This window comes from Podarcis liolepis (genome assembly GCF_965112155.1).
Source record: "Podarcis liolepis genome assembly, chromosome: 13".
Classification (NCBI taxonomy): Eukaryota; Metazoa; Chordata; class Lepidosauria; order Squamata; family Lacertidae; genus Podarcis; species Podarcis liolepis.
Genome location: NC_139573.1, coordinates 39,942,035 through 39,961,005, shown reverse-complemented (window position 1 = coordinate 39,961,005; position 18,971 = coordinate 39,942,035). Strand labels below are relative to the sequence as shown.

At 46.8% G+C, this 18,971-nt stretch overlaps 1 protein-coding gene across 1 annotated transcript; it reads right to left on the bottom strand.

Annotated features, from left to right (window-relative positions):
* Nucleotides 1-397: 397 nt before the first annotated feature.
* On the bottom strand, nucleotides 398-17,626 carry CNP (2'',3''-cyclic nucleotide 3'' phosphodiesterase). The gene is made up of 4 exons (XM_083470062.1): nucleotides 17,375-17,626; nucleotides 6,188-6,854; nucleotides 2,505-2,647; nucleotides 398-1,112 (listed from the first exon to the last, which is right to left on the bottom strand). Exons 1-4 carry the CDS (start codon nucleotides 17,375-17,377, stop codon nucleotides 660-662), a joined length of 1,266 nt encoding a protein of 421 aa, XP_083326188.1. The 5' UTR covers nucleotides 17,378-17,626; the 3' UTR covers nucleotides 398-659.
* Nucleotides 17,627-18,971: the final 1,345 nt, after the last annotated feature.

Here is an 18,971-nt window from a genome sequence, read left to right as displayed (position 1 = left end):
ATTGTACCACTTCATACTACAGGTGAATCACATCAGCTACCTGGAGTGGCTGGGGCAACCCAGTCCAATGGACGGGGTACAAATATTTTTATTAAATAATTAATATTTTTAATATACCCCTCTGTAAATATGTCCCCTGCAAATAACAAACCAGCATGGTTCTTGCCTCTCCTTTTCCTTGCTCTGCTGGCTTTCTACTTGCAGAGACCTTTGAGTAAAAACATAACTTCTCACACATAAAAGATTTGCAGTCTGACGTGATATAACCCATTCTACCACTTCATTCTGCGAGAGCCCTAACAGCACAAGGTCTAGTGGATTTACAAGCAGTGGTCATGATTAAAGGATGTTTCTCTACCTTTAAAACAAAACAAATGGTTTTTTTAAAAAAAACAAAAACAAAAAACCACCACAAATCCAGTTGCATTAATCTTAATTCACACATATAACAAAGGCGCTAATTTTCCATTACCGGCCTCTAGTGGTGTTTTTCCCTGAACAAGAAGAAATTTCTCTGAAGAGACCAGCTAAGCTAGAATTTAACAAGAGTTGGCTTTAGTTGGAGGACGATACTTGGATGTGTGTGGCTTAGGGAGTTGTTTATAAAAAGGTTGCACATTGCTGCCAACGGATAAAGGCTGCAGTAGCAAGAAGCGCCCTTAGATGATGATACAGGCGTTAAAAGGGGAGCCCCGCTTACTCCCCCCTTGAGTTGGCACCAGTTTCCCCTTTCCATAGTACCCAGAAAAGACACACCTCACCTCAATCTTTTTAGAAAGCTGGAGCATCCACAGGCCATTCCCGTAGGACAAAAGTCTCCCGCCCCCAATTTCCCCGATTTCCTCGCCTTTGTTCCCTGCCTTTTCCAGCTTAACAAACTCGAGGAGGTCAATGCCGGTTTGGACAGCTTCTACGCCGCTGGCGCAGCCCAGGGTGATGTGTGCCCGACTGCCTTTCGGGAGGCTGACGGCTGGCTGAAGCACGTCCACGTCGCCAGGCCACAGAAGCATCTGCTGGTCGCTCAGTTCCACGCGGGCACCAACCGTTCTCGGTGTGATGAAGAGAGCAGAGATGGTCAGGAAGAAGGCTTTTCCATAAGATGATTTAACAGCCTGAGTGGGGGGCGGGGGAGAAAGGATTTCTGTTAGGGCTACCAGTGCACTCAAAGACTGTCTTGCTTCATCAGTTATTGGTTGTGTTTAAATGACTGGATTTGCTCGTTAAAATCCATGGAGGCTTTTGCTGTTATCGATTGAAAACAGCCTTGTAAAGAACTCCACAAAAGCTACTAGCCTACAGCGTAAAAAAAGAAACCAGCTGGGCTTCCACGAACACAAAAAGCTATCATACACACAGGAACACCATCCCAGAAACCACAGGATTGCAGCCTAAGATAAAGTGGGACATAAAGCTAGTGTCATCTAATTTACAAAAGCTTCACTGTCTGGTTGTAAGTAGACATTCACCAGTCTGACAAGGTTTCAAAATAAGTTTTTGCAAATGTATATCCTGGAAATTCAGGTATTTGCAGAGCAGTTAACAACAAGTACAGTGGTGCCCCGCAAGACGAATGCCTCGCAAGACGAAAAACTCACTAGATGAAAGAGTTTTCCGTTTTTTGAGTCGTTCCGCAAGACGAATTTCCCTATGGGCTTGCTTCGCAAGACGAAATGTCTTGCGAGTTCTTGCGAGTTTGTTTCCTTTTTCTTAAAGCCGCTAAGCCGTTAATAGCCGCTAAGCCGCTAATAGCCGTGCTTCGCAAGACAAAAAAACCGCAAGACGAAGAGACTCGCGGAACGGATTAATTTCGTCTTGCGAGGCACCACTGTACTATAAAATCAAAGGAAGAATAAGGAATGATCACTTGAAGCATAAATATTTTTTTTAAAAAAAATAAATAAATCTGGGAGATGTGATTGTGGAGAGGTACTTCTCCCCAAGTGAAGGGGAGGAAGGGGTAACAGCAGAATCTGTAACTATTTGTTCTAGTTTCCAGTTATGTCTGCTTACAACATACAAGTCACATTTCATTTTGGGGACTTCACTGGAATCTCTTATTGGCTTTCAAAACAACAACAATGAATTGAGTTGAGTTGCACACTCTCTGCTGAGCTGTTTGCTTTCTTGATTGGATTTTTAAAAACCTCAGCTGGGCCCCCCAGGATCATATTCAGCCCGACTGTTCCACCAGCACAACATAACTTTCTCTCCCCTGCAGCCCCCCAGGCACTCTCAAAAGCTGCTCTAGAAGTTTGGTGGGCCTTCCGGGCGTGCAGGGAGGGGAAAGGAAGGGGAAAGCCCCGGAGTGCAAGAGGAATTCTGCACTCAAAGCGTAGGGTGCAACTGCAAGGATACATATGGATTCCCTTGGAAAAGGTTCGCTCCCATCTCAAAAGACAGAGGAGGGTGAAGAAGTTGCAGTTTCCAATGCAAGAACATATGAAAAGCTCCTACAAGAACCATCCCTTTTTCCTGGTCAGAGTGGATGAAAGCAAAGTTATCACCTCCTGCTGTGCGTAGTCATCTGATCCTGGAGCCTTCCCGTAGTCAGTGAACTTCGTGGTACAGTGCAAGACCCCCGGTGGCCTTTTCACAAAGTAGCCGGTCAAGTCAATTTTTGCTTTGGGGTCTTCGCTGGGTTGTCCAACTGCAAATGAAGGAGGAAAATAATGAGTCTTGCAAACTGATTTTGTTATTTCTTCCCACTTGTTTTCCCACCCCAATTATTGCTACTGTATTGGCCCAAATATAAACCACACCCGGAAACAAGCCGCACCTTGAAAATTCAAGGGGGGGGGGAGACAATACCCGAATATAAGCCGCTCTCTTAAAATTCAGCAGACACTCACACCCATTCTGTTTTACCGTATGTCTGTTTCAGCAGCGATATCTTAAAAGCCATTTTTTGTAAGGTCACGAATTTAAGCCGCACTTTAACTTTTCAGCATCAGAATTTGGAGAGAAAAAAGTGAGACTTATATTCAGGCCAATACGATATTATTCTTTTACTTGGACAATCTGCAGGGTTAGTTTAAAGCTGGAAAAGAGTGGGCATTAAATACCCGCTGACAAAAACAAGATCTGGCTCTCCCTTGGCTAATTTTTAGAACTTCCATAGACCAGGTAATATACTGAAACCAGATACTGGCATCTGATTAAGACTATACACTATACACATGCAACGTACAGATTTTTGTGAAATTTAATATAAATTTAATTTTTTTAAAAAGAAAACTGCAGCTGTCTAGTTATGTTAAATTTCTCGCAGTTTTTAATCACTGCTTGGAGGCCAGGTGCCTAAAGTGTTTAAGCACAGCTCTTGCTAAGTCTTGGCAATGCAATCAAGAATTAATATGCAGTGGGGACACAACTGTGGAAGGGGTCAACTTCAGCCAGTTCAGCATGGATGAGCATTTTTGGCCAGAAGTGCACATTCACAGGAGCAGTGTGGCTGTTGACAAAAGCAGCAGCTTACACCATCTGCCCCCTGGATAATGTTTAGAAGAGGTGGTGGGAAGCTGTGCTCCCCACTCACCACCCCCAGATAATATCAGACTTTCAATTCCCCATCATCCCTGATCACAGGCCCTGCTGGCTGGGGCTCAAGGGAGAACATCTGGAAGGTCAACGGTTCTCCACCCCTGATCAAGCTTCATGGGCTGCCATTTGTAGGGGTGAAGACACCTGCTAGCTGGCTATGTTGTATTGCAGTGTTTGTAATTCCAGAGACGTTACAATGGAGGAGGAGAACGAGGGATGCAGCCTGCTAGCCAAGGAATCTGTGTCACGTGGAGCGCTTGCTACCCTTGCCAAAGCAGGTTATCTCCTTAAGTCCAAATCATTTTATCTTTTCTTAGGGATCTAAATGGAAAGCAGACTGAATGTGTTAGTGCGGCAAGGGCACTGCGTAGAATGCAGAAACTACATTCGTAAGATTTAACCGAGATGTGGATGCTAACATTCTAACTGCAAGTGCTGCTGCAGCTTTGCTTAGGAATGTGGTGGTAAACTTCCACCAAGCTGGGTTGGCTTCATTAGGGGCAATTTGATGCCAGTAACTAGGGAACATCTTTAAGATGAACTGCCAGTTGTGGCGCGTTTAAAGATGCCCTGTTCCTGGAAATGGAGGGTGGCTAAGGGGTGGAAAATATTCCCGTTTGGGTAGGGCTGTGTGGCACATATGTTGAAACATCCCATGCGCACACAGGGGGAAAAACGTAGCATTTAACATCCGTGAAATATTGGCTTTCATTAAATAAAAGGAAGTAAGAATCATTAAAGAGCCTCAACCCATCCATTTTGTGTGGTTCTGTGGTCCAAAGGGGCTGCCTCCCCACTTCACCTGAGAGACTCTATGTTTTGAAAGCAAATGGGGCAATGTCTGCCCAAAATCACAAAAGGTTTGCTGGGAGAGCAAATGGATTTATCAGTGGTCCAAACTCAGGTGGTGCTGAAGAGCTGCTCTGCCCTCCATGCGAGTAGCAGAAGCAGCGCATCATGCACAAGCTACGCGCATGGGAAAAGTTACCTAACCTACAGGTGCAGCTTGCGCAATTCACCTGCTCTTGGTCCAAAATGGGGTGGGGTGTTACGTAGCCAAGAGTCCAGACAGGTCAGGCTTTGGACAGGGTTTCTGCTTCTGCCATTAATCTAGAAAGCCAAGTTCTTCCAAGCCAGGAGACCCCACCCAATCCTGTTTGTAGGATCCTACTTTGCTACTAGGTTGGCCCTGCCTTTATATTGGCAAGCACCAGAGTGTCATAAGCCTTGCACAGGGAAGGCAGTGTGGATGAGCTGCCTAGTCCTTGTGACGAGCACTCTGGTTCTTTTGTAGACTCTTGTGGTGGACTCTCCTCCATTGGAGGTTTTTAAGCAGAGGTTGGGTAGCCATGTGTCAGGGATGCTTCAGTTGAGATTCCTGCATTGCAGGGGCTTAAGACCTGATGACCCATGGGGTCCCTTCCAACTCTACAATTCTAGGAGTCTATGACCATGCAGGTGTCTAGCATGGCACTTCTACAGCTGCTGGTGGTGACAGTGGCCGCTCTCCTTGGTCCCAGCTTGTGCCATGAATTTTCCACGACTCTGGCACAGAGGTGAAGGGAGGATGCTAGAGGATTCATTCTAGCACAGTGTGGTGGCTTTCTCTAGGGCAGAACTAACTTACTTTGGGATATATGCTGCAAAAAAGAAAGAAAGAAAGAAAGAAAGATAATTGGCACGCTTGATATTCCATAGTGCAACCTAAAGCTTGTTTCTGGCTCGTAACACGCACAGCCTGCCTATAGATTTGATCCAGGAGTGAACGTGAGAAGCTTTCTGCACAGCCTCCCGAAACCAAACGTTGGAGAACACTGAGACGCCTCAAAACAGAACTGCTGAAGTGAAGGAGAGGCGGGGAAGGAGATCCCCTGCTACTCCTCAATGGGGGCCGATTTCTTGGCAGCATCTTTAACGAAGATGGACCGGGGGTCCCTGCAGCCATTGGGAGGCTGCTGCTGGTGTAGGATGGGGAAGAGGGGCTGGTCTCATTGGTTTCCAGAGTCAGATAACATGGGTGCATGTTTGGAGGCAGGAGCACAGGGGACATAGGCAGGATTAGGCAATTGCCCACAACATCTAAGCGCTTTAGATGTTAGAATAGATCCCCTTGGTTCACAGCAAGAGTGAGGAATGTTTGCTCCTACAGATATTGTTGGACTACAACTCCCATCAGCCGCAGTCAGCATGGCCAAGGGCTAGGGATGATGGGAGTTGAGCTCTAGCAACTTCAAGAGGACTGCACAAGTTCCCCAAACCTGCAGCACACAGAACATTCTCGAAGGGTGAACTTGTGGGTTCTGCACCAGTGTCTCCCTTAAAAATATGCACTCAGAATTAACAGAGTTTTGATTCTGCATAATTCCTTTTGTTTCCCCAAATGGTTCAGTAATTATTGGATTCAACAAGGTGCAGCACAAATGGGTAATGAGACACTCTCAAGCTTTCTCGTCAACAGGAGAACTGGAAACTTGGATATCTTAAAAAAAGAGTGAGTTTGCTGAACAATTAACCTCAAAGGAAACAACATGGGAGCTAGATAGAAGTTGCTTATCTTATGCTCAGCTAGTAGAAAGCCAGGTCTTGTGGGTTAGTTAGTAGAAGGCAAATCTGACACAAAAAACAAACATGTTTTTGGGGGACCCACAGTGCTTAGCCTCCTTTCTGAAGACTTTGATACTGGCAAGCTCGTCCAAAAAGGCCTGCCCGGTCTTCCGCAAGTTCTCTGAGCTCCTTTTGCTCAAAAACCACCCATAATACAAGGGAAGGAAATCCTTTTCCAAACTGGGCTTCAGCTTCTTGAGCTCGTCCGCCGAGAGTTTCCACTGGTTCTTATCCTTCAGCTGCAAGCAATCCATTTTCCACGTCGTCTTGGGCTCCACGATGATGACCTGGTAGCGGAAGGTGTCGGCGATGTCAAAGATCTGATCCAGGCGCTCCCTCTCGTGGTGGGTGTCGTCTACCACCAGCACGCTGATGTCACGCTTGCAGTAGTCGCCTAGGTCCTCGTCGACCTTGCTGTAGTCGTCGGGAATGGCGCTCCGGACAGCAGGCTGGATTTTGTAGTTGTCAGCGGAGATGACCTTGCAAGCATCTTTGTACTTGTCGTGGATGGCCTGCGCCAAAGTGGACTTCCCGCTGCCGGGCAGGCCCCGCAGAATGAACAACGTCTTCGACTCCCGGATGGTGGCGATGGTGTCGTTGTCGTCCAGGAAAGGGAACTGCAAGCTCTCGGGGCGCTCCTTGGGCTGGGAAGACATTTTCCTAAATATCTTGGGCAGGAACGTGTGACTCTTCCGGCCGAAGCCTTTGTTCTGGAAGGGAAGGGAAAGAAAAGGAATAGTTGTGCGCAGTTCAGCCGGAACATTCCAGAGAGAGATACCATCTTTGGACCCTCAATAATAGGGCCACTGTTTTCAGTCTGAACCAGAGAGGGGATTTTTGTTTTTGTTGCTGCTGCTGGGCTATTCAGATGGGCACAAATGGCCCAGTGATGGCTTTTAAATGATGCTATTATGTCAGCTAAGAACATGGTGCATTCCAGAAGCAGCAGCCCTGTTAATCTGCTGTAGGGAAAAGGGGGGGGGGAGGGGGAAACCACACACCCTATGGCACCTTTCGAAGACGAGCGTTTCTTGAGGCCTACAGAACCTCATGCCACAAATACCTCTAATTTATGTACCAATCTTCCTCTAGAGAGCACCTTGCATAGGAAATTCCACAGCTCTTTTTTTAAAAAATCCAAGTTCTGATCAGCCCCATATCGTCTTGCGGCCTAAGTGGCCTTTACCAGGGGGTGGGATGCATGTCTGCCAAAATCTTCCCTAGTAACAAACCATGAAAATGGTGCGTTGCATTTTCAGTGTTTCCCTGCCTCTTGCCAATCAAGCAAGATGGAGAAATGAGCTGGTTTTGGACTACAATTCCCATCATCCCTGACCACTGGTCCTGCTAGCTGGGGATGATGGGAGTTGTAGTCCAACGACAGCTGGAGACCCAAGTTTGGGAAACCCTGAACTAGGCAATTGGTTCCCACAACAGGAAGTGGTGGCTCAACAAGTTTGTGGAGGATATCAGTGGCAATCACCCACATTGGCTGCGTTCTCCCCTCCAGTGTTAGAAGAAGTATGGTTCTGCATACCAGCTGATTGGGATCGCAGGTAGGGAAAGCCCTGCTTCTGGGCTTCCCATGGGCATCTGGGTGGCCTGGTCCAGTTTACGAGGTAACCCGCTTTCTCCCTCCCTCGATCAATACACACATGCAAGTAAACACTTGCGCACAAGCAGTTCAGGCTCTGCCACCCAGAAGCATCAACTGTAGCAGAGGGCATGCTGTTTCAAAGTTTCCTTATTCAAAAGCTTAAAACAAATGAAAAACGGCGTGAAACTGAAGATGCAAAATACTCGCTGTCCCCACAGCTGCTGAGGAAGTGAAGATGTTCCCTGTGAGCCTATGACAGGCAGCAGAGGAAGCGAGAGAAGAGCTGGCTTTCTCAAGTGTGACCATTAACACACAACCTCTCTCTTTTTCTTCCCCAAAGAGATACTTTGGTGTGAAGGCAAGGACTTATGACTGGTAAGGTAAAGGGAGCCCTGACCATTAGGTCCAGTCGTGGCCGACTCTGGGGTTGCGGCGCTCATCTCGCTTTATTGGCTGAGAGAGCCAGTGTACAGCTTCTGGGTCATGTGGCCAGCATGACTAGGCCGCTGCTGGCGAACCAGAGCAACACACGGAAACGCCGTTTACCTTCCCGCTGGAGCGGTACCTATTTATCTACTTGCACTTTGACGTGCTTTCAAACTGCTAGGTTGGCAGGAGCAGGGACTGAGCAACGGGAGCTCACCCTGTTACGGGGATTTGAACCGCCGACCTTCTGACTGGCAAGCCCTAGGCTCTGTGGTTTAACCCACAGCGCCACCCACGTCCCTAAGCTATATGAGCAGAGCAGGCAAAAATCCGAAGTGAGAGGGCAGAGGAGCAAAAGGTGTGGGCCTGACCAGAGAGAAAGATCATGGCTCAAAGAGAATTTGCAGAAGCAGCCGGCTTTAGCAAAAAAACAAACAAAACAGGCTTCCCCAGGTGTGCCGAGTCCTTGGCAGAGCCAGTCCCTACCATTAGGCAGAGGGAAGCAGCTGCCTCAGGCAAGACATTGTTACTTAATTGGTTATTACTGTCTCGGAATTCCTAGGGAGAGGCACTTGTGGGATTTTTCTGGCTCAGGTACTAAAATAACTTGGCTAATAGGCTATGACTTGGCGGGGTGCAGTGATGGTTGATGTTCAGCCCCGGGCAGCAAAAATGCCACGGGGCCAGTTCTGCCATGGGCGCCGGAAGCAGAAAACAAAGGTGGTAAGCCGCAAGCTGGGTGCAGAGTTTGAGAGAAGATGCAGGATAAAGAGAGATGGAAAGAGGTAGAGTGGGTCTTAAGCTGTTAGAAGTTGGGTGCTGCTGTTCAAGAAGGGGTAGCCAACCTGGCACTCCCAGATGTCAGATATCCAGTCCCCACTGGTCCCAGCCAAGATGGCTGATGGCCAGGGATGATGGGAGTGATGCTGCAACAGCAACACCTGGAAGGCACTCCTGCTCTTCTGAATTTCAGAGACATTACACACAGTTGTTTCGCAACCACCAAAGCAAGCTTTTAGAAGCCTTTATCAGGGGGTTGAGATTGCAATTTAAGGATCTAGGGGCCTTAGTAGACCACAAGCTTAACATGAGTAAACAGTGTGATGCAGCAACAGCAGCTAATGCTATTCTAGGCTGCATCAGTAGAAATATAGTGACTCGATCAAGGGAATTAATAGTACCACTCTATTCTGCCTCAGTCAGACCACACCTGGAATACTGTGTCCAGTTCTGGGTGCCACAATTAAAGAAGGATACAGTGGTACCTCGGGTTAAGAACTTAATTTGTTCTGGAGATCCGTTCTTAACCTGAAACTGTTCTTAACCTGAGGTACCACTTTAGCTAATGGGGCCTCCCGCTGCCACCGCCACGCGATTTCTGTTCTCATCCTGAAGCAAAGTTCTTAACCTGAGATACTGTTTCTGGGTTAGCGGAGTCTGTAACCCAAGGTACCACTGTATTGGCAAGCTGGAACGTGTACAGAGGAGGAAGACCAAAGATGATCAAGTGTCTGGAAAACAAGCCTAATAAGGAACAGTTGAGGGAGTTTGGTACGTTTAGCCTGGAAAAGAGGCGACAGAGGAGACAGGATAGCCATCTTCAAGTGTCTAAAGGGATGTCACATGGAAGATGGAGCAATGTGGTCTTCTCCTGCTCTGGAGGGCAAGAATTGAGCCAATGGATTCAAGTTATGAGAAAGGAGATTCTGACTAAACATCAAGAAGAACAGTAAGACAGTTGTCAGGCAGTGGAACAGTCTCCCTGAGGAGGCTGGGGACTCTCCTTTCTTGGAGGTTTTTATGCAGAGGTTGGATGGCCATCTCTCATGGATGTGTTAGTTGATATTCCTGCATTGTAGGGGGTTGGACTCGATGACCCTTAGAGGTCCCTCCCAGCTCAGCAATTCTATAACTACATGTCTCCCAGATCCTTGAAGATAAACAAGGCATCTGTGACGCCTTAATGACTATCAAAGTAGTTATTACAGCCAAAGGGATAAACCATTCACTACTTTTGTTGACTCAGAAGCAGGGAAGACCAAGCAGCACAAGTCGACTGAGACTCGTATTACAATGTGGGGGGGGGGGGGAAGAAAAGCCATCTCTGTTCCTGTGTCCAGTTTCAAGACACAGTGAAGATGCTGCCTGTGTTTGGTCAAGACAAGGCCGTTTGAGTAGCTGTTGCACTATTTTGACAAAAACAGCTGCCTGGGGAACAGCGGTTAACAATGGCTTAAAAAAACACACACACAGAAGACAAAACAAAACAATAATTGTGGGTGGGAGGGCATCCACAGTGAGCACCAATTGTTTTGCAAGTGAAACTGAAATAATAAATGCTTGTGTTAAAAATGAGGGGGAGGAGGCAAGAACAATGGTACCACACAAGCCAGTCTAAAGAGGAGAACTTGGATGGTTTTCCAGTGCGGAACAATTTGTCCCATTCTGCACAAAACAGGCCCCCTCCTCACTTTCCTTCCCTGTACCGCACCACACCAACAAGCAATAAGGGAGGGACCAAATAGCAAGGAGGGCACAGCTGCTTAGCTAGCTCCCCCCGCCCCCACAACCTTTACATTACAGACTGCAGATAATTGTCATAATTTGTTGGGAACCCAAGTTCCCAGTCCTGCAATGCAAAAAGAAGAAGACGACGACTGCAATGCAATTGTCCTGTGTCACACAAGCCAAAGCCACTGCCTTCTAAGTCCCTGCATTACAAATCAGTATCGTTTTAACGGTATGAATTTTTAAAGCACCTTCTCTACGATCAAACCCAATGCTGTGTACATATAATAATATACAACGGCCTGGATTCATATCTAGCAATCCTTGTTGGAAAGCCCACTGAAGTCCGTGCAACTAAAATAAATGGGACACACAACTAATTTAAGTGTAGCTGATTTGAGTGAATAAAACTTACCAAAGAGACGTCCAAATTAATTAAAGCCTGTTCCTACAAACCCTCTAAGAAACAGCTGGATCATAAGTAACTACTAGAGATACTTCCTACATAACACATTTTCCACATTCCACTGAAGGGTCTACTGTAGAGACTGTTACTCGCAGTATTCAAGGTGAACTGAGACTGAAAAGCTGCAGCGAAATAAGGGAATGGGAATGTTTTATACTGGTTTTCTTTTTTATTGTGTAATGAATTTCTGTTTATATTTTTAAACACAAGTCAATTGGAAACATTTTATGCAAGCGACTATGTAGTAATGCACTACTATGTAGTAACAAAAAAGGCACCAGGAGCTGAAATGGTCTAAGACACTTCTATGTGAGAAAAAGCGCACTCAGAAGAAGGCTTCGAGTTCTTCATTCCGTGCCAAATGAAAACTACAAACATCAAATGGAAAGTTGGGTGCTAGTTTCTTCTTGCAAGTTGTCACAAGATTGCTTTCCACTTTTGCCAATCGCTGAGTGATGTGTTTTTCATTGTTGGTTACTGGTTGACTGCTGTTGACGCTTGATCCACCAGCAAGCCTTTTTAAAATGTGATCAAACCTACCTCCCCTCTAATTTCTCAAGGATGAAAAGCTCCCCCAAAAGCAGAACACGAACACAACAGCTCTCTCCCTACTTCCGCATCCTGGCAACAGTCTCCAAGACTGGATGGAGGTAGTCCACAGTATTTCAAAGCTCAATAAAAATGTGCGGCGACTCCAAGATGAATCAGTGAGCACCAGTTCAGACCCCGTCAATGTACAGTATATGTGAAGTCAGGATTTATTGCCCCATTTATTGCCCTCTTTACACTTGCTCTGTGTTAAACCACAGAGGCTAGAGCTTGCTGATCAGAAGGTCGGCGGTTCGAATCCCCGCAGCGGAGTAAGCTCCCGTTGCTCTGTCCCAGCTCCTGCCAACCTAGCAGTTCGAAAGCACATCAAAGTGCAAGTAGATAAATAGGTGCCGCTCCGGCAGGAAGGTAAACGGCGTTTCCGTGCGCTGCTATAGTTCGCCAGAAGCGGCTTAGTCATGCTGGCCACATGACCCAGAAGCTGTACTCCGGCTCCCTTGGCCAATAAAGCGAGATGAGTGCCGCAACCCGAGTCGGCCACGACTGGACCTAATGGTCAGGGGTCCCTTTACCTTTACCTTACACTTGCTTACATTGAGTCACATCTGCCATTTTAACACTCATCCACCCAGTTTGGAGATACTCTTTTTAGGCTCATCAGAATCTTCTTTTTATTCTTACCACCCAGAACGATTTGGTGCCATCCGCAAGCTTGGCTATGTAATGTTTCACCCATCGGTCCAAATTGTTTATGAACAAGGTAAGAAGCACCAATACCAGTGATTGGGGGACCCCACATCTTAGAGCCCTCCCTTGAGAGGACCATCCATGTACCCCTACTCTCTGCTTCCTAAACTTTAACCAGTTACTGATCTACAAAAGGATTTCTCCTCTTCTTCCATGACTGCTACACTGACTCTGGAGTCTTTGGTGAAGGCAGAGGTGTACATAGGGTCCCTTGCAGCGCTCCCCGAGAGGAAAAATCGCTTTACCACATGCCTTTGTGCCACGGTGTGAGAAGGACAGGAAGCTTTTTCTGTGTTTGATCTCACCATAACAGCATACATCATACATTCCATAGTCTGATAGGTGATTTTTGTGCCCCCCAGGACTGGGCCCTTGGCCTCTAGGCGAAGAACTTTACTGAAAGCTTTCTGAACGTCAAAACGCACATTGTCTGCTAGATCACACCTATCCATATGCTTACTGGCATTCTCAAATTAATCTAAAAGATTAGATAGAAAGCCATGCTGGTTCTGCTTTAGTAAGGCTTGTTCTTCTATACACTTGGCAATTCTATCCTTAATCACGCTTTCTGCTAGCTCGCCTGTAATTTCCCAGATGCCATTTTTAAGAAAATAGTCTTGCATTAGTTACTTTGCAGCCTTCAGCTATAGAGGCTGATTTTCAGGAGAGGTTGCACGTTTTTCTTAAAAGATCAGCAACGTCATATTTGTTTCTTAAAACCTCTTGGGTGGGTACTATCAGGACCCAGAGATCTGATGGTTCTTAATCTGTCAACAAGGCCTTCTCTGGGCACATTTCTCCACATTCGCCCTATATTTGTATATAGTCACATGTGGTCACATGTGGCACCTAAGACCCAATCCCTAAGCCACAGGGCCAGCCTGGGGCATTTTGCCGCTTGAAGCACAATGCCCTATCGCCCCCTGCTAGCGCTGCCATCTCACCACAGATCCATGCCCTTGCCCCTCCAGTACTCATACCACCGCAGGCATGGCAAGTATGGCACACTCCTCACCCTGGGTTCAGATCTGCCGCCTGTGGCGAGAGTCTCACCCTGCCAAGCAGGAGGTGAAGCCGTTTATTTACAGCATGGGTAGGCAAACTAAGGCCCAGGGGCTGGATCCGGCCGAATCGCCTTCTAAATCTGGCCCGCAGACTGTCCGGGAATCAGTGTGTTTTACATGAGTAGAATGTGTCCTTTTATTTAAAATGCATCTCTGGGTTATTTGTGGGGCCTGCCTGGTGTTTTTACATGAGTAAAATGTGTGCTTTTATTTAAAATGCATCTCTAGGCTATTTGTGGGGCACAGGAATTCGTTCTTTTTTTGCTTTTCAAAATATAGTCCAGCCTCTCCACAAGGTCTGAGGGACAGTGGACCAGTCCCCTGCTGAAAAAGTTTGCTGACTCCTGAATTTTACAGGACTGGTGTAATCTGTGCCACCATACCATATGCTGTTTTTATTCTTTAAAACAATGTAATGGCTGCCTCTAAGTTGGCAGTTCCACACAGGATCCTGTGTGTGTGTGTGTGTGTGTGTGTGTGTGTGTGTGTGGTGTGAGTTGCTACTCTGGCCTCGCCTCTGCACCAAGTGTGATTGGATCAGTCATTCCCAATGGAGTGATACAGTGGAACTGTCTGCCTTGAGCAGAAGCTGCCTGATGTGTCTCTGTATGAGTCACTGGTCTGGATTTGCCTCCTTCCAATCAGCCTCTACAGAGGGACAGACAATTCTGCCCCATCTCTGCATTGCAGACAATAGGAGCATTCAGTGCCTTAATACGGAGATGCACCAGAATGACCCACCCTCACATGACTCATGCTCTGGGCTTCCTCCAACCAAGAGTTCTGTTCTCAGAACAGAACATGGAAACAACGCTGATCAGCTTCCCTGTGGGCAGGTAATTTAAAATCGTGTCACATTAAGAAGTAAATACTTTATTTAGGTTGTAAAACTGAAATTGCCCCGCATTTAAATTCAGTAAAAGTGCACCTGTCATCAGATCGGTCGATGTGCTTGGTTCAGGATAACCAATAGTCCAATCAAGAAGGAATGTGATAAAAAGTAGGCACTCTTTTTCTTTCACCAAAATGGAAAACTAAATTGGATGCTTGAGCACGACAACCCATAACAGGCTGTTTCTTCTTCTGGGACCAGTTTGGAATGCAGAATGTTTATCTGTCTTGCATTTGCCTAAAATACTATTGGCATGTTCAGTGACCACAAATATGCAAGCAGAATGAAGTGGGATTGAGTGGAGAAAGAAAAGGTTTGCAATAATATTCTAAACAAACAGATCTTAACATTATTTTTTTTAAAAAAAGAAAGCAGTAAGTGGTAGGTTTTCAGAGCAAACCCAGAGCTTCTAAGAACACTGATGACTTCTCAGGGTACCTGCACCCAAATTTGAAAAAATTCATGGAACAATAAACTGTTCTGAGCATGTGCCGAGAGAGATACAGAGAGAGAGATTTTCTAATCCAGCTGTTTTGTGTGCTTTAGATAAAAACAAGAAAACAAAGCTTAGTCATAAGCCTAAATATAGATCAAATGCTCCCCCCCCCCGCCCGATTTCTTTAGCTGTAAATTGCTGTTTTATTGTTTTGAAACAATATACAAATGCACTGGTTTTTCAACAAATAAGGAAGGGTAGAGTTTTTTAAAAACTAGGCTATGTCAGTGAAAGAGTTTGGTTCCAGCTGTACACCAAAAAAAAAAAACCTGAAAATAATTTTGTTTAACGAGTTGCTTGTTGGCAAGGGAAAGCACCCTAGTTTTGTTTCCAAGCAGACTGCTTCTCTAAAAATATATCAAATTTCTTCCTGTTCCCCCAGGGTTTTACAGGTGGAACGGAAGTATCGCAGAACTCTCTTGCCTCCTGTGTGCCCAGTATAAGCCAAGCAAGTGCATAGCGCTCTCCAAGGCTGCAAAAAAGTTAGCATTCCTCATGCAAAATGGCATTTGCTGTCGAATGGACAGCAACCCCATTTGTTAATGGGGTGTAGAAAGCTGGTGTAAGGGGTTGCACCAACAACTTGGAGCAGATGCTCGTAAATAGCGAAAGACAGCCTAGGCAGCCAAGAAGGGCATGTACCTTCCTCATAAACATTAGGTGCTGATGCAAAAAGGGAGAGAGAGAAAAAGTTAAAAATCTCATACTTTGCAGGGGATCTCAAACTTTGGTGGGAATAAGTACGCTCTCCTCACCCCTCCTCCCATTTTAGAGAATTTCAACCACTACTCACAGGGTATTTCCAACTTTACTTTATTTATTGAAAAAATAGTAAACTTCCCCCTAACAACCCCCCCCAATAGCATCAGCTGTAGCTGTAGTGTAAAATTACACCCCACCTGTGAAGCAATATAATACAACTCCAACTAAATCAAGGAGGAACAACCCATGTAAACTGACGTTTTCTCTTGCAAACTGATGTTTTCTTTTCCTTAAGTTGGGTTGGCATTCTCCGCCATGCTCGATGAAGAGTTTTGTGAAACCGAAGAGAGTTTAAGTGAACATATGTCCGTCGCCAGGAGAAACCAATCTCCATGTAGCTCGCATCTGAGGCTGACAAAGTCTCTTACAAAATCAGTTGTATATTCCGTATCCAGCTCTGTCATTCATAATGGTTGCAAACCTGACAAAGGCCCCCACCCTGGCCGTAAATCTGTCTGAAAAGGGATGCCTTATCGTCCTTGCAAAACGCACCCTGCACAGGTGAATTTTAAAGCCACGCGACAAATGCAGGGCTCTCTTCCTATGCTCAGAGACCTGTCCCCCAGAAGTTAACTTCCACAAGTGTCTGTCATCCACTGCCCAGGCCCATCTCCCTCTACCTTCCTTTCCCCCTAAAATGAGGCTCATGCTGTCGCTTATGCCAGAAAACAAAACAAAAGCACTTGGCAAATGCTCCATGCCCCTGTAGAGTGTCGCCGCACATCAGCCACTGTCAAGAAAATTGTGGCATATTGAAAAACGTATTTCTGACAATATGCCTTCCGGACTCGCCCCATCCCATACAGAAGTGGTCTGGGTGACCTGCATGCAGAAGGGTGAACGCCCTCCCATCGGATGCCAAGGAGATAAAGAACTACACATCTTTTAGAAGACATCCGAAGGCAGCCCCGTTTCAGGACGTTTTCAATGTCTGGCTTCTTATTGTGCTTTCAAATGTGCTGGAAGCCGCCCAGAGCGGCTGGGTCAACCCGTTCAGATGGGTGGGGTATGAATAAAACAATTATCTGACTTTTAGAAGACATCTGAAGGCAGCCCTGCTTAGGGAAGTTTTTAACGTTCGACGTTTTATCGTGTTTTTGATATTCCGTGGGGAGCCGCCCATGCGGAAACCCAGCCAGATGGGCGGGGTATAAATAATAAATTTTTATTATAATAAAACTATTGTTGTTATCATTTAAAGTCTAAAACTGGTCCTCACTTCACACCCATCTTACCATTCCCCCCCCCCCCCACAGCTCTGGGGAACAACCTTGAGAATATTCCCCCCAAAATAAAAAAGTCTACAAGCCACCCCCCCCCAAGCCCAAGACAATGAAAGAAGGAGGCTATCCCTACGGGGTATAAAAAATTATTATTATCATCATCATCATCATCATCATCATTATTACCTGTCTATATACGCTTAGGACTGGTCCCTTATATCCCTGACAAGCACAAGGGCAGGCAGAAACCCAACAGGTAAAGAGGGGCGCTTGACCTACTGAGCACCTGGCAAACTCAAAGCTTTTGTCAGGGGACAAAAAGTCTCATTATTTCCTCCAGCTGCTCGCTTACCTGCTGCTGCTGCTGCAGACCCGGAGACGCACGCGCGCGCGCCTCTCGCCCCTTTGCTCCGCCCGCTTCCCCACACTTTCGTTTCCCGCCTAGGAGCCCCTTCATTCCGCCCCCACCCCTCTCGCCCCAGGGCGACGAGCCCACTCACCATGGCAGCGCCACCGAGCGGAGGGTCCCGGACGCAGCGGAATCGACGCCTCGGGAAGGTGCAAGACCGCTTAATGGACTTCGCCTGCGTTTAGAGGGACGGAACCCCCGCGCAGCTGCTTTTCATACACGCGGGGGGGGGGCGAGGCGGGAGTGAGGGGAGGAGGAGCAAGCCACGCCCCCCCGAGTCCCTGCCTGGCACGACAGGAGGGAAGGCGCGGTTTCGCGGCGCAAGAGCGCGGAAGCGGAGCGCGGGTCGCGCTGCCCCCCAGAGGCCGCTTGGCTTCAGGTTGCTGCGGAAACCCCGCTTAAAAAAATACTTTCGGGAGCCGCCGAAAGGAGAAGTAGGGGTTACGTATAAGCTAAACAAGCTATAGCTTAGGGCCCCTCTCTCTTGGGGCCCCCAAAAACATTTAAAGGGGGGGAAAGCTGGATGTACATTTCCAAAACATAAGATAAAAAGCAAATAAAATAAAACCTACATAAAGCAACAGTGTTTTGTTTTGTGTAGGCTTCTGTGATGTACGGTAAGTCATGGGCCCAGCCTGCTAGCCTGCTCCCTAAAATATCACTGCTTTGCTCCTTTCTATATACAGTGGACGCTCGAGTTGCGAACGTGATCCGTGCAGGATGCACATTCACAACCCGCAGCACCGCATCTGCGCAAGCGTGGGTTGCAATTCGGCGTGTCTGCGCATGCGCAAAGCGTGATTTTGTGCTTCTGCACATGCGCAACCGCTGAAACCTGGAAGTAAGCCGTTCCAGTACTTCCGGGTTCCGGCGGTCTGCAACCCAAAAAAACGCAACCTGAAGCATCTGTAACCCGAGGTATAACTCTTTAGGGTGCCTACATTCTGCATGGTCTGGGTGCATGGCAACATGTGCAATGGCTCTAGATACCTATTAGGCCCGTAAATTACCGTATAGCATCTATTTAACACAAAAACAGTGACAATTTGTTGTTGACAAAGGACAGCTGGACATATAAAGGGCCCCGTTGCCTTCAGTAGCTGAGGGCCTCATCAAACCTGAATCCGGCCCTGGAAGGGAGGGATGTTTTCTTCCTTGCAGCAGGGGTCATGAGAAGGAAAGAAAAGCAATCACCCCAGGCAACTCTGGAGGAGGAGAGGCAGCCAGGATTGCAGCCAAACAAGAAGAAATAGGAAGGGAGGCATCCTACGAAAATGTTGCGCCCCAAAGGCAGTGCTTCGTCATGCTGACCCAAGAAAATAAAGCAGCCTAGTAAGGACCGAGCACGCTTTAGTAGATCGAGAATTTTACTTTTTTTAGTAGATTGGTAATGTAAGCTTGATGATGGTGGTTGGGAAAGAAACATGGGGGTGGAATCCCGGTCTGAAAGGGAGGCTCTGCTTTTTAAGGAAGATACACTATAACGATTTTGTTGCAGACCTCACTGGTGATACCAATTGCCCTTTTCTCATATACCTTTTATGATCTTGCAACTCTTAAAACGGTCTGAGCGGCACTTTGATTCTTTAAAATGACAACCACCAGACTTTGGCTAATAATAATTTATTTATATCCCACCCATCTGGCTGGGTTTCCCCAGCCACTCTAGGCGGCTCCCCACTGAATAT

Bases quoted from the DNA above. Each gene is read 5' to 3' on its own strand.
- CNP (XM_083470062.1), bottom strand. The intron at 2,648-6,187 runs GTGGGTCCCCCA...CTTCATTTGCAG, and splicing joins CAGAAAGGAGGCTAAGCACT to TTGGACAACCCAGCGAAGAC. The intron at 1,113-2,504 runs GTGATAACTTTG...CCCCCCACTCAG, and splicing joins ATGACTACGCACAGCAGGAG to GCTGTTAAATCATCTTATGG.